Source organism: Simochromis diagramma, unplaced genomic scaffold (genome assembly GCF_900408965.1).
Source record: "Simochromis diagramma unplaced genomic scaffold, fSimDia1.1 OVJJ01000079.1, whole genome shotgun sequence".
NCBI lineage: Eukaryota > Metazoa > Chordata > Actinopteri > Cichliformes > Cichlidae > Simochromis > Simochromis diagramma.
Window position 1 is genome coordinate 5,171,872 of NW_024387075.1, and position 16,286 is coordinate 5,188,157.

General features: G+C 43.1%; 1 protein-coding gene across 1 annotated transcript; it reads right to left on the reverse strand.

The window, feature by feature from the left end:
* Positions 1 to 2,522: 2,522 nt before the first annotated feature.
* On the reverse strand, positions 2,523 to 10,606 carry LOC120742355 (SKI family transcriptional corepressor 1 homolog-B-like). Its single transcript, XM_040045641.1, has 8 exons — positions 10,279 to 10,606; positions 7,544 to 9,317; positions 6,855 to 6,945; positions 6,698 to 6,769; positions 6,470 to 6,532; positions 5,597 to 5,671; positions 5,287 to 5,361; positions 2,523 to 3,416 (listed from the first exon to the last, which is right to left on the reverse strand). Exons 2-8 carry the CDS (start codon positions 9,305 to 9,307, stop codon positions 3,319 to 3,321), a joined length of 2,238 nt encoding a protein of 745 aa, XP_039901575.1. The 5' UTR covers positions 9,308 to 9,317; positions 10,279 to 10,606; the 3' UTR covers positions 2,523 to 3,318.
* Positions 10,607 to 16,286: the final 5,680 nt, after the last annotated feature.

Below are 16,286 nucleotides of genomic sequence, written 5' to 3' on the forward strand. Positions count from 1 at the left end.
CAACCTGATCTAAATAGTGAACCCGCCTCTGTGGCCCTCCTGTGTGTGCTGTAATGGTTCTGTATTTCCATCATGAACAAAACAAGAAAAAAAATCAGTATTACATCAAACCCATTAAGCTTTGAGCCCAAATCCATTATCACAAATGGCTCTTTTCCACATACAAAGAATCTATTGACCAAACTAGTTCCGCTGCTTGTTTCATATAGGAGAGAATAAGCAGAGGTTTCATTATATTACTATGGATTGCTGCCATCTGTTGCATTGTTTCCAGCCGGGGATGGGACAGGTGTCCCCTGACCACACATGTTTATACAGGCAAATGATTAATAAGCAGACCAGACTGCAAATACTGCGAGACAACCGTCCCACAGGAGGATAACACGTCAATCTCCTTTTAAAGTCTTTGACTGGATGGATCTAAAGTGGAGCCTCGTGAGCACATGACAGTGACATCCTGTATGACGGCACCAGGTATGAAACATATCAGCATTCTCCACTCGCCAAAATCAACGTGCTTCTCTATGAGAAATCAGGTGGATACAAATGTATACATATTATACTTTTCACCCTCCTGCATTAAATGTTACTACTTACTTTTCAGACTAAAGGTTAAAATGTTACAGATTAAATTGTCCGGCCGATGTAGCTATGACACTGAAATGCTGATTACATAATGTAACACGCACACCTTTCACATTTTAAGTGCATTCACATACCAGTAGTTTTCATTTCCTGCTTTATGCATGTGTTGATCTTCCACTGATGACCATTGCAGTTAATTAAATGTACAGCAAATAAATATACTTCATCACTTTGATGCAAAAGTCATATAAGCAGTCACTACAGCCACACATGGCTCCTGCTTGTTAGCTGGCATTGCGTGAGCGGGAGGGATGCCTTTGGTTTGCCTTTTTATTTTAGTTAATTTTCCATGAAATAATCTCTCAGATTCAATCTTTGTCATATTATTGTATCATTTACAGTATTAGCCTACGATTTATAATTTAAGCTGTGTGAAAGTTCCGTGTTTTCCCCCGTTTTATTTGAATGTGATTTATTTTCAAATATAACACGCATCAGAAACAATGAAGTTCTTCAATAAATGTTACTGCTAATTGAACATTTCTGCAACAACTCGGTCTTCACAATCACAGCAAGTGCAGTTTACAGTTTAGAAATATCCTTGATAGTAGGATATGTTAGTAGGATTTTCCCAACCTGTTATCATGGATGATGTCCCGATGAATCCGACTACCCTGCACAACCCAGAGAGGTCAAGAGGTCAGGGAGAGAGAGCGATGGCAGAAAAGAGGTGCAAAGACTCCCCAAAGAGACACAAAACAACCACAAAGGGATGCACAAGGACTCCACAGAGATACAAACCAACAATAAAGAAGCACAAAAAGACCACAAGGAGATGAAAAACACCCAATGAGACAAAATGACCATGACGAGACATAAAATGACCAAAAAACAGATGCAACATAATGGCCGAGAGGAACAAATCCATGGCAAAGAGATGTAAAATACCTTAAAAATGATACAAAATAACAATAAAGAGACAGAAGAAATAGAAACCTTCAACAAGAGCTACAAAATGACCACGAGGACATGAAAAATAACTAGACTGAGCAAAACGTGGCTAAATAGATGCCACACGTTAACAGAGAGGAGAAGAGAAAACACGCTGCTGTGTCATTTGTAGTTATTTTGTGCCCAGGTTCCCGCTGTCGCATAATCCATCCATTCATATCAGACTCAATGAGCTTTTGCTTAATATTACAGCGGCTGGATAACACTACAGTAAAGCAGCCAATCGTTCCCGCCGTAGTTGTGCTCAGCTCTGCGGGCCTCGTTAGTATTCAGAGGGAATGAGCTTTGCCACGCAGGGCAATTACGTTCACAGAAAATTAACATTCATTGTGTCTCAGTGACATTATGTGAGTATCTCTCTCAGCATCCAGGGACCGAGAGCTGTGTAATCAATATCTATTAGTCCTCCCATCAGAAGAATTAGATTTCACTATTAGATCAGCCTGCTCCCCTGACTCGACGTCAAACATTATAAGTTGACTGGACATGTCATGCACCAATGTAGCTGCCTAATGAAAGAGATCATGTTGAACTCAAATACAATAAGGCGAAATATGAGCCACCTCACGAGGAGTTATTCTGCGCGGAGGCCAGCAGGTGTCAGGCTCGCACCAGTGAAAGAAATCAATGGAGTGAAAGGCTACAGAGCAGAAAGTGGCTTCACATTTTATTCATATGGACATGAGTGCATACAGAAACTGGTAAATTGTGAGTAAATCAAGTCAGAAACTGGCATTTGTTTCTATTTCCCACAGTGTCTTCTCCATATAAAAAAAGACAGTCACGTGGACAAGAAAGGATTTTTTGGTTGTGTCTCACAGATGAATGTCACCATGGAAAACCCTGGCGCAGAGAAAGTGATGGATTTGTGTCTAAAATGCACATGAGATTACAAAAAAAGACTTCAGAGCTGGCGTGACGCGACACTCGGTGAAAGAAAAGTCTTTTATTGTTTGATGTGAAACCTGAAGGGCTGCTGAGTTAAGTGCTCGTAATAACAATAATAATGTGCTCTATTCAAACCATAAACATACTCGTAGTTCTGATGAGAGAATTTGGTCAAATTCATGACTTGTGCCCATTTAAAGTGCTTAACCACGTACAGTGTTACAAATCATCTAAACAATAAGTTAAATCGAGTACAGATAAATAACAAACATATGTAAAAATCCAACATATTCAAACAAGCAACAGAATCTAAACAATGAGATACATTTTGAACTTAATATCACAAATGTACATTGCACATCGTCACATGATATATATACTGTATGTATATAGTGTTGGGTTTTTTTCTTCTTCTCTTTCTTTTCAGAATAGCTAAAGAGCAGACAGCTTTACTCGGGGACACTCCTTGGTTTGAGCTTTGCAGCTTCACGTCTACAATCCTGTGATTCCCAACATAAACTCTGTGTGTAAGCAAACCCTGATCTCTCTAATACAAGAGTTCAGTTTTATTCGTTTTCTTTTATTATTTTGAGGAGGCGTCAAATCCCTCTCCTCTGAGTCTCGATGGGTTTGCTCAAGTCAGGTGCTAAAATCAGCAGTGCATCTGTACAGCAGGTTGGTGCTCCTTGGTGGGAGGTGAGAGCTCTTGAGGCGGGCCTGTGTGTTCATATCTATGTATGTGCGTGTGTGTATATATGTGTTGCTTTTTTTTATTATTATTTTTTTTTATTTTTTTGGGCTGTGCTGGGGTCAGGTGCTGTGTTGTGCCAGGCACTAGGGAGGCAGCAGCGGGGGTTTGAAGGTGCAGGCTCCGGTGCACTGACGGGGGGTGAGCATCTTGCAGGAGAAATGGTGAAGGGCGTCGTGAGCTTCTGGGGAGGAACGAGTCCATCAGTGAGAACATGCAGCGGAAATGCAGACAATGCAACCTCACAAACTACCGATGACACAATGAAGTGTGAGTTGGATCTATGCCTCCTCTGATCTTGTAAAGAGTAACAATACTCACATATTCAACCCTTATTTTCCTTCTACTTGTTGTAAATGTTCCTCGTGTCCTAACATGACTTCAGTGTAAGTGACAGGGGGGAAAAAAATCCCTTCGCTCCCGCCTCCCAAGTCCTATTTACTCTTTGTTTCCACGAATTTGAACTTTCCCACCAAATGTTGTTCAAATTTGAAGAGAATTAATTAACATTTCTGTTAATTAAATGAAACAGTTGGTGGAGCTAACTCCCCGTTCGCTGCCATTAAACCACTGCAGAAGAAGAGGAAGCAGCAAGGAGACATAATCAAAAAATCAGCAGTAAAACCTCAAAACGTTGGACAACGATGTGAAAAGGAATAGAAAGAAGACAGGAAATAAAGCGCATTTCCACTCATTTTTGGGGTTTGCTTGAATTTGGCCACATTCTCCTTATTGCTTTTTGCAAATTGGGCCATAATTTTTATTATCTTCACTGGGTGTTAAAGTAATATGACTTACAAATGCTCTTTCCAGCTCACCTTCATTAATAAGCATTTTCCATTGCATACAAATTTATGCAAAATGCATTTGCAGCTGGGTCTTTTTTTTTGTTGTTGTTGCACAGATTAAGTATACAGACAATCAGGTGGATGGAAAGGTTGTAAAAACACAATGTTTCTGTGCTGAGCTGTGGTGGAGGACCAGTAAGAAAAAGAGGGAAAATAAGCTGTAAATAAGTGCCAGTTTGGAAGATGGGCACTTTATTTGAGTGCTGCCTGCTGTGGCTTTTTGGTCACTTACACTGAAATCGCTTGAAGAGCCACCAGGAGGAACACAGCGGTGCTTTCAGTGTTTTAATGTGTGCATGTGAGCACTGCCTTGAGACTGTTTTGAAAATTGTAAACCTACCCCTTATTGCTTTTTGTTGTTGTTGGTGGTGGTAATTTAAATATTGTCTATTGATCACTGATCACAGGAGATGTTTAATAAAAAGTTCCACTTGCATATTTAGAATTGAAGGCAAAGATTACACGTATTCCTTCTTGGACCAGATAAAATTACCTTTTAGCTTCTGTTGTATTGCATAACGAGCCTTTCTCTCTTGGTCCAACTCGCTGCACAAAGTGTCTATCGAAAAAAATGAAATGAATACAAAAAATAAATAAATAAAATAAGTAAAAATGTAAACTGCTGTTGGAGGATGTGAGGTGGAGGAGTGTAATGTATGTTGTTTGCCCCTGTGGTATTTAGAGTGACCCCTCTGTGTACTTGAACCCTGTATTTAAACTACTGTAACACTAAACCAATCCTTTAACGGGCGGCATTAGTTGCTGTCTACTGCATGTAACCGATACAGCACTACATAATGGTCTGTCTATTCAATTTTCCAGAGCATGATTTAGGAGAAAATAACCTTTGGTAACAAAACAATGCGGTTTCAATTTCACCTTTTGATATCTAATAATTTACTGAACTGCTGGACACAAAAAAAAAAGTATGAAATTTACAGGAAAAAGCCTGGACACAAATTGCCAATATTTCAATATGCAAGTGTCACTTTTCCTTTCTTTTTCTTTTTTCTCTTTTAGTTCAGTGCATAGTTTTTTTGTTTTCAGATGGATTACAATGCTTTATGATATTTAAACGTTTTTGTGGCTCCATTTTCCCCCCTCATAAACTTAAAGAGCATTGATCTACATCTGCTTTACAGTCAGAGTCTATGGAGGCGCACAATATATGTGTATATATATAGAGAGAGAAGGAGAGAGACAAACCTCGAACAATCTGCAGCTGCTGGACCATTTCCTCTCTGTAGGACAGCTCACGCTTCATTTGATCCTGAAAATTATCTGAAGAGTACCGAAGGCCACATCAGATGGAAACTCTGACTTTGTGGGGATACATTTAAAGACACAATCCAGGATTCAAAGGAGAAAAAAAGAATAAAAACTCCCTCTCCTGCAAATAGTTTGGCTGTAAAGCACGGCCTGTTTTTAAAAATCCAGACAGAGATGTAAAATGCGTGTCTCTCTCTCTCTGTCTGTGTCACTTTCACTCACAAAAACACGCTCGTGATGCTCCCACCTTTTAAATGCTGGAATTCTCTCTCCAACTTCTTCCTCAGCTCCACTTGTTCCACGAGCTGCTTCTGCAATTCCTCTGCACAAAAACAAAAAAACATCACCAATCACCACAAATCAGCAGCTTTTCCTAAAGCGCGCACACACACACACACACACACACACACTTCCACTTACAATGATATATTCTTGAATTTTCAGCACATAAAGATTTATGCGAGCCGCACTCTCAGGTGCGTTCACAGCCTCGATAACAACCATTTTCACTGTTTTCCTTTCTCGCTGCCACAGTAATTGCCATGCATTGCCTGGAGGTGGAGACGATAATAATGGAGTCCCAGGGTTTTTCCAAGCGTTGTAAAATAATTAGCTGCCGTGCCTCGGGGTTATGGCTCTGTTCGTTAAAATATTAATAGCCTCTAAACGATTTCCTCTTATAATAATAAGTCAAAACTCCTACATCTTGTGATTAAGTGGTTAACAACTATGGAAACACTTTAGGCCTAAAAAAAATTTAAATAAATAAAAATGGAAATGCACATTTGGATTCTGGCACGCCATCTTTAACAGGCTGGGGGTATTTAGCTCTGTTTAAAATGAGGTGGAACTCAATATTTAATGTTCATTTAATAAAAAAATACTATATTTGAAAATGTTTGCGGTCTTGTTAGATTTAATACAATCCAAACTGCTTAAGCAAACTCGTTAATATTTAAAATAACACAAATTTAGTCCTGATTAGATGCAGTGACCAGCACAGCTTTTAACACACCCTATGTGTACTCAAATAAAAAAAAATGGAGTAACAATTACTGGCACTTTATATCACCTCCTTCTAAATTCTAATCCATATCTGGGCTTGAAAAGGGCCTCCTACCTTTAGCCATGTTCTGTAGGTCTCTTTCGTGCACGCTGATGTCGATGCGTAAAGCTCCATCGGCTGCGCACAAATAAAAAAAAAAACTAACAATAAAAACCTGAATAACTGTAACACTGTAAAAAGCTGCTGAATAAAAGCATCGAACCAGCCCAAAGTGGTCAGATGTGGCGATATTAAAAAGTAAAGACGATTTTTAAAACAGCAGATAACAGAATGATTAACGACCTTGTCTGTCCTTCTGCTCCTGGTAGGACGTTGCAGTGCGCTGGGTCTGTATTTCAGACACGTGGTGAACACCTAGAAGCGAACAAGCCACAAACATTTTCAGGTAAAGGACGAGGAGACGCTCCCGCTCGCATTAATAACCCGGATCGGTAATTACCGTTGGATCTGCGGGGGCTGCTCGATTGTTTGGACCCAAACGTGGAAGGCTCGTTCAGAAGCACGTGGCCGTCCTTTTCATGAGCATACACCTGTAAAAGGAACAATCGTCTTTAATAGCGGCACAGCAATTATTGGTCATTTGGTGCACGCAATTTAGGCTCTTTTATTTTTTTAAGAAAATAAAAGGAGTGGCTTGATGTGAGGATGGTGAAAGAAGCGGGGTTATTAAAGTATTTTGATTTTAATTAATATTTCTGCAGATTTGTGCAAATTGGGATACAGTGGTTTAATTAACATTGAAAACGGGAAAAAAAACAGTGTGTGTGTGTGTGTGTGTGTGTGTGTGTGTGTGTGTGTGTGTGTGTGTGTGTGTGTGTGTGTGTTTTATTATGTTGTATCTATTAAAAAATGTTGCTGTAACTGAATTTGGGAGAAAATCGTGGGCCTCGGCACTTTGCTCAGGCAGTTTCACTGCAGGTGGTCCAAACACTCCCCACTAACCACTCTTACGACTAATATCTATAATAAATAATAAACACATATCTACATCTGGAATTTCCTTTCTCAAAGTCTGAATGAGGCTAATATGTTAATGCACTCTCTAATTCTCTAATCTTATTTTCTACAACTGTGACAATTCAACTCGCCCCAAGGGGATCATTAAAGTTTCATTTAATCTAATCTTACTTCATGAAGAGGGGAGCCATTACGCATCTGTCTGTCCTCATCCGGTGACCCAGTGTGAGCGGAGTCCTCCGGTGATGCTGCGACCGCCCCGGGGCTTGAGGCTGCATCGGCCTGCTCCTGACTCTCCTCAGCACCCGAGCACACCCGCTCCGGTACAGGGGAGTCGCGGTGGTCTCCTCCCGGTGATATCCGGATCGGCTCCTCTTCGCCTTGTCCCCGGTTGGACTCCACGTCCACGTCCAGGTCGTCGTCGTCGTCCACCACGCTGTCTCTGTCCGGTGATATCGATCTGTAGCTGGAGCTCTCGCTGATAAAATCCGGGGACAGGTAGCCGGGGCGTATCCCGTAGGAGTCCCGGTTGCCGTACAGTTTGGCAATGGTCTCTGCGTCTTTGACGACGGGTCTAAAGGCGGAGATATAGCTGATTTTCCTCTGAGAGGTCTCGTCCCCGGACTTGTCCTCGTCGTTCCGGGTGGAGGAGGACTGGGAGCTGGGGCAGCGCTCTCCGCCGTCCTGCTGGTGGTGAGGGTGGTGGTTGGTGTCTTTTGGTGTGTTTGCGCCCCTCTCGCTCTGGTCCGACAGGTCGAGTTCGGCCGGCCGGACGCTTAGCAGCTCCGGGGGAGGTTTGGGTGGGGAGCCCGGGTAGGGCGGCATCGGTAGGCCTCCAGCTGCAGGCCAAAACATGGGGAAGGCCGGGTAGATCGGATCCTTTGTGCCGGGCCAAAACACACCGGGGATGTTGTTTTTGTTCGCGTCAGGCACCCCGTCGCTCTTTTTCTGACACAGCCCATAACTAGGGAAGCCGTAGGGGTGGTGAGGGAACAGAGGTGGGGGGATTTTCTGAAGCATGCCAAAGCTCTTGCTGGGCACCGGGATGACCGGGTAACTCCGTTCGCCCCTCGCCAGACTCAGGTTGTTGCTCCCCTGATCCTCGTCGCAGCGCAATGTTTTGTGGGGGATCTCCGGGGAGCTGCTTTGAACCAGGCTGGACGAGGCCTGTGATTTCATGGGCGAGGACATCCCCGAGCCGCTCATGGGCAGAGTCCTCTTTCTGCTCCCCCCGTTGAACATGGCCTTCACATCCTCCCACGCGTGGCAAACATCATCATTGGATTTTTTTTCCGTCAGTTTCAAGTGGCGTCTCCACGAATTGAAGTTGGCCGCGTCCGGCTGCAGATACTTGGACTCTGGGGTGCGGTGGGAGTGGAAAATGAATTTATTGGGAGAGAAATACATGTTGCAAAAGCTGCACTTGATGCACTTCGCTCTGGAGCTGTTGTATCTCGCGGGTATAAAGCTGCCCCTGCAGCCCCACGCGCACTCGTGAGACACGTCAAATGCAAAATTTTCTGGTAGCTTTGGCGGGCTGTGCGCTCCCAGGAAGGACTTGCAGAGCCTCTCGGCCTCCCTTTTGGTGATCATGCCGCAGCGCCTGGAGGAAATGGGCATAGCCCCGGCCCGGCGCAGGAGTTCCAGCTGCACCGGCGTGCACTGCACACAGGTGATGCCCAGAGCCACCCGGCGGTTGTGTATCTCGTTGTAGCTGTAGTTTTTCAGCAAGGTGTTGGAAATCTGCGCCAGACACAGTCTCTCCTTGCCGTCTATGACAAGAGACACGATGGGCACCCCGTACAGGGATGTCTCACTCACTTGGTTCGGTTTGAGAGAGCCGGGGCTGGAAAAGCTCTGCGCGCCCTGCTTTAAACTCGGGGAAGAGCTAGCGTCTCGTCCCGCGTCTCGAAGCTGTCCGGGCATCGACTCCATCCCTGGAAGCCTGTGAGTCAAACAGAAGACAAGACAGTGAACCGGAGGCCCTTGGGTTTGTTTACGCAAGCACTATACGTTCACCGTGTTCTGAATCTTCGCATGACTTAAGTCTGCGAGAAAAAAACATGACAGAAAACGAATAAAAATACTTTAAAACGCCTAAATAATAACCATTTGAAAAGCAAATATTAAATATATATTATTTCCGTATTATTATAATCGGCATTGACCAAAAATTATATATATATAAAAGTAATTATTACAATTGTGTCATAATTAAAATGAAGCAATAGCAGAGGGCCTTTTAACTGTTTGAATAATAATAATAATAATAATAATAATAATAATAATAATAATACTTTTTTAAGTGAAATTAATTAGACGTATTTATTATTTCAGCATGATTTCCGTGCTCTCTGCCTCCTCTCCTGTCCTGCGCGTTGGTGGATCTACTTCTACCGCTACTCTTTATCCTGAAATCGGCTCAGCCGTTAAGGGGGAACTACTTAAGGGTCACATAAGAATCTTATAGGTGGATAAGGACAGAAGGAAAATGCAGCCTGAGCTGCGTCAATGCGCTTAGCGGAGAGGAAAAGAACAACTATAAGCCGCTTTCCCGCGAGCTAATTACACAGGTCCAAGCGTGCGTCTTTGCATTGTTAATAAAAGACCAGGCCCATATATAATTAAAGCTTCTGCGCAGATTAGCCGCAGACGACTGCTCGAAATTAGGTTGAAGCGGGCCTATCTCACGTTCCCCTGCGCGTACTTAACTTTCTGCGTCTCTTGTGCCAAAACGCACGCAAACCCCTGCTTTTATTTAGTTACTATTTTGAAGTATTACGAAGCCACTGATACAGCCGAGTTACGGTCAAATCGCGAGAAATTAAATTAAATTAGCTGTTGTAAATTGTTGTTGTAATTTTAGGATGAATTTGGTGATAAGGAAAACAAAAACAGATACATACCTTTCTCTCCTGTAAAAGCAACACACCGTAGGGGAAGTCAGGCTGGGAAATCAATATTAACAATAAATAAAATGAAAATAAACAGACAAAAATTGAGAGAGTCCAGAGAGGGAGAGAGGATGGAGAAAAGAAGGCGCACTGGCAGTGAAAGCGCTGAGGAGGAGCCTTTATTTCAGTGCATTTCAGGGCAGGCAGCAGCACGCGGGACCTCCATCCTGTCGGAGCAAGGGGAGGTGACTGGCGTGCAGACAGGAAACACATGGCACCTCTCTCTCTCCCCCCCCCTCTCTGTCTTGTCATGCTGGTGTGTAATGGCTCTCTCTCTCTCTGTATCTCTCTCTCTCTCTCTGAGTCTCACCCTCTCTCTCTCTCTCTGCAGCTCAAACATGATCAGAAACAAAAATATCAATTAGGCCCCTGCTGACCCCAGATGGAAAATCATTTTGGCCCTCAGACTCGTGATTATATATTTATTTATTTGCTATTATATATAAATTAAGAAGGAGACATCGTGACATCATCGGAGATATCTGCACAAAGACACCAAAAATAAATGAAAAATATAACGCCACAGTCGTGACCCTTTTCTGAACCCAGTCAAGGACCCTCTAGGGGGCCTCCACCCGGATCCCATAATGTTGTCGGGGAGGTAATCACCGCTGGTCTTAACAGATCAGGCTCGGTGTGTATTAATGATAAGCTCCGATCTAATCACGCAGATCTTGTATTATTTCCACCGAAGTTGGAGCTCACCGACAAACCGGAGTGGCACAGTGGAGGGCACCAGGAATGACTAAAGGCCCGGGCTCATCAAGTTACACGGCCATCTGTTCGTCTTCCACGCCGGCCACACAAATCAATCCCAGGCTTTGGCGATTAAAAAAGAAGCAGAAAGGGGGGGGGGGGAGTCAGAAAGGAGGAAATGATTTGAAAGACAGAAAGCAGTGAAAGACGCTTGGACCTGGAAGTGACTGTGTTTAGAGTCTTTGCGTGTAATCTGGAGTGAGCTCATGATGATGATGATGATGCCTCAGGCTGTCACACACACACACACACACACACACACACACACACACACACACACACACACACACACACACACACACACACACACACACGCACGGGGATCCACAGAATATTTGATTTAGTCCTGTAATAACCGGATCGATGGATAATAGTGTCACTGAGATAATGCCATGCCGTTTTAGAGCAATATTTGGAAATCAAGTAAATAATACAAAGTCAGATTTGCTTTCCTACATCAGCCACACTTTTGTCTCAGGACTACACCCTTTCGGAGGCTAAATTAAAGTAAAAAACAAAACACATCTCCTACATCCAGCACAGTGATGTCACATAAAGACGGCCATAAAACATCTCACTCAATGCACCTTTAGTCCCAGTTTCACTCACACACAGAGAGACATGCTGATGCACTATTTCTTATGTTTATTGCTCTCACTAATCAGTATCAGGACTCCATTATTTACACTGTCTAAAAAAACAGAAGTTCATCTAAAAGTTCACTTGTGGAAGATGAAACATTAATTTATAATCAACAATCAGAGAGGAGTCAGATTTGACTCATTATGTTCGATACAAATAATTTCTCTGATGCTGTTTGAGGAACATTCGCAGAAAAAAGTCAGAAAGGTCTCACAGCTCCTGCGTGACCTGTTCTTCAGATCAGCTCAGATGTTTCCTCTGAAAATGATGACGTGTTAAAAGCCGGACTGAAGCCGGTGCTTTGGCTCATTTCACAGACAAACCAGCTGCAGAACATCCCCAGAGTGCCCCGCGCATGACAACTTTACTGGGCACTTATGGAGGGCGAGCAAAGCCCGGCTCTGCCATCGCACCGACCGCTGCACAAACACGCACTGACAGCAGGCAGGAAGCGGAGCAGCTCGTGGCGAATAAAACCGGGACATGCTTCACACTCTCGAGCTGAGTGCCTGCGCGTGGAGAGTCTATGAAGTGTGGCTTGGAGTGCAGAGCGAGTGACGAGCGTGTATGAAGTATCATCAGCCCGCGTGCAGCCTGAGCTCCCCAGCTTTACCTCCCTGCAATATTGATGCTGAACCTGATCCTAAGCGCATCCTCTCCTCTTTCACCATCAAGAGCCCCCCCTCCACACACACACCACCGCCCCACCCCCCAGCAGCCCCCCGCCAATAATTACAATTTTATACTGTAATTATTCCTCTCTTTTTAATTATTTAGACCGCCGACTTGAATGCAGCCATTGTCGCCGCGTATTCCGGGGGAAACGTGAGCTGACGTGGCTGGCTCAGCAGCGAGGGGGGTTTTTAATTAGACATTTCAGCGGTAATTTTAGGCGAGCTCTTACTGCTGGATGGCCTACAAATTAGCGGCCCTCATTGATATGCGCCCAATTGTTTAAACAAACCTTTAACCTGAAATATTAATGCGCCTCAGCTCACCACAGGTGAACTGCTGGGACTATTTGGCCTAAACACAACAGCGTTTTATTATTTATTTATTTATCGACTGGTTGATTTATTGATTGTTCTGTCTAATCATCTTTTGGTTCTCACTTTGTACTCTTGACTTTTTTTTCTTTTTCTTTTTGCTAATTTATAACCGGAACACTTGAGACTTTGGCGCAAAAGTCCAGGGGCACCAAACACCACGTGGGCAAATCCTGGTCCTCGGCTCTCTCCCTTTTCTCTTTACTGTCTTCTGTCTTTCTCACTCGTATTATCTGCTCCAGTTTATTCAGAGTTTAAAGTGGTGACGAAGAATGTAACCTTTCCCACTCTGCACTGGGAGAGTTTCCATCCTCTTTGTTTTGGCTCATTATGATTTTTTTTTGTATTTAGGCGCTTAAAAAGCGTCTCTCTGCTTTCTGTCGAGCACTTTGAAATAAAAAATTTTTTTACACAGACAAAAACATCGCTTCATCATCCTCCTTTAAACTCTGTGCTGAAGAAATGTGACAGTGATTTCTATCATATTCAGCTGGGACACAATTTATGTCTGTTTTTTTTTTTCTTTTAAGCTCGATTAATTGTATTGATTTATTGCCTTATTAACAACCTCCCATTTAATCGTCTGTTTTTGTTTTTGTTTTTTACCACTTTTTGCCATGTCCAGTGCAAAAAAGCAAAAAAAGCAAATGAAATGTCTGAAGGCTCTTGTCAAAAACACCCACTGTGGGGAAACAAATGTGTCTAAAAAGAAAAAAAGTGCATTAGAAAAAACTGCAGTGTTCAAACACTGCGGGGTTTTTTCTGCCTTTGTGGGACTGAAGCTGAAGCATATTCATACTTTTATGCTTGAATCCTGTCACGTGATTGAAAGAGATAAATCAAGCCCACCTCAATCAGGACAGATTTAATAAGAGGCCAAATGTTTTATAATTAACAGTTGTATCAGCACCCTATAAAAGCGTGACCCCTATAAATCCCATTTTAGAGACCAATCAATCCTCCTCTCGGACTAAAGGGCCTATTGATCCCTCCCTGCTCGGCTCACTTAAACACTTTCTCCGCATCCTTTTTTTTGGTTTCCAGTGAAAAGAGCATTTCGATCGCACTTTTTTATTGGAGGAAAGAGTGCGGGGAAGCGATGCCTCGAAAATTAAACGGTGACATTTTAATTACAGGACATTGATAAAGGGATCTGGGTAATGGCTGTGTACATGGCGGCCACTCATTGTCCCGCCTGATGTGCTAATCAAGTCGGACTGCTCTGGGGAAAAAAGGTCACCGGCCGGTACAAAAGCGGAGAGGCAGCTCGGTGGGATTTTGGGAATATGAAGGTCCGGGAGTGGCAGAAATGAAGACGCATCTCCAAACAAAAGCGCGGTCAATATCCCGGAGAGAGGCCCGCCAGATGAGATCATGGAGCGTCCAAATATTAATCCCAGACATATTATCGCTATAGGTCACACGAAGCAGCAGCCATAGATCATCTGATGCTACAATTTACATGTGACAGAAAGCGTCTGTGACAGGCAGAGCTGCTGCAACACTGCTGGACTGGCTGATCACCGTCAGAGCTCCCTGCAAGCTGAAGACTGCGGAAATACAGTGATGTGACAGCACGTGTGCGTCAGAAGTTCATGTAACATCACAGTTTTAAATAGTTAGTGAGTTAATCGTTGCATTACCCATTAACACATACATTTTTTCTTAAAAATCTTTCATGGCCACGATTACAATTGACATGGAAAATTATAATCCTTCAAAATTCTTTGGGTTTCCCCTTTATTTGTGAAGAAATCCAGAAAAATAAGCTTGTGTTTCTTTGTTGGAGTATTTGGCCACTTAAAAACCGTTCAGGTTTAATCTGTCACATCAAGCCTGAGCTGCTGTGATTCAAATTTAAAGCTTGGGAAAAACAATTATTGCCATTTAATATTGATTTAAATGTGGCTAAACCCATAAAGCACTGCATTCTGGCACAGCGTTAAAACTCAAAATAACTACCCGATTGAGAAAATAGGTTATATTAGACTAAGGCAGCTACTGAGAAAATATTTAGTGTACTGAAAACTGACTATGAGGGAGATTCAGATGTAAATAAAAGAAGTAGCGCAGCTAGGCCTCTGTCATCTGGGTTGAGCCCATGCAGGTGCAAACAGTGGTTTGGGGCCATTTGTGGGTCAGGGTGACAACTTTTTACCTCTCAGAACAGTATTTATGTGCTCATATCTGAAACAAAAAGTCAAGAGTTCACCAAAGTGTTGAACAGTTCACTGATGTTTCCACCAAATTTTACAGCATTTTAAGGAATAGCTGTGCTGGGAGAATAGTGTAGGAGTCATCAGAGTGTCTGCGATGTGTGCGTCTACACAGCCATCTTCTCTAGACTGTCCATCCAAATGTTGTTTTATATTTCAAGTTGGGACCAGCTAACAGTCCGAGACAGCCTTCCCTCAGCCTAATCCCCAGACTTAATGAACGGCTCATTAACATGGCTTACAACTAACAAGGACACTCAGCTGGGATTCATGGTACTGCACTCGTGTCCTTTTGTGCAGGTATTTGCTTATGCAGAGTTAAGGATTATGGGTATGCATCTTACACAGGTGGGCTCGCGTGCAGGTCTCCAGAGTAAAACATCTCTGACGCAGTAGATCACAGAAGCTTAAAGTTTCACTAGAGTCTGACCAGTATTCTCCGAGGAGTAGTGATTCTTGTGAATTGCAGAGGGACAGATGAGCCATGAGATAAGATTTTCAGTGCTTTGGCTGGATGAGAGTCCGATCATGAATGACACCACGTGTAGGCTGGATGATGATGATGAGCCGAAAAAGTGAGCCTCAGGAGGAAAGAGAGCAACAAGTGAGTTCATGATGAAGGGGAAAAGATCACAGAGAGTGGCTGCAGTGGACGCTTTTCATTGTTGTTTAACGCTCAGTTTCACTTCAGCTCTATGTACGTTAGAGCTTCGACATTCTTCTCAGTGTTTGAGTACCCAGAGGGAACTGACACAAGCACAAGGAGAACATACAAATCCCACTCGGAAAGACCAAGCTGGAGTTGGAACCATGAACCTTTTTGCTGGGTGGCAGGAAAACTTAACCACAGCACCACTGTACAAACCCACCACAATGTAAAATGGCAAACAGGTTAAAAATGACACCAGAACTTTAAAGTGCTCTGAAAGACTGACATTGGCAAGTGTTTTTCAGCCATTTACATCAATTTCATTTCTTATTATTTAATTTCAAAGAGCATAAAAGCCAAGTGTCTGCTGATTTTCAACAGTGCTGTTGGATTACCATTTTAAAGCCTTGAGTTCGGGATTTTGGCAGTTGCTATTGTGGCCTTTTTGAAAACAGATGTCATGAGCAAAGATGTGATGAGAAACTGAGGGTGGAGCACACTTATGCTAGAGCCACAGTAGAGAAAACAGTGGTTGGAGTCCACAGCATGACCAAAGTTACTGCGATCAATGAACTTGCAATGAATTTGCCTTTGAAATGATTTCTTTGAAAACGGGGAGCAGGTCTGCAATCCCTCACAGTCAGTTTCTGT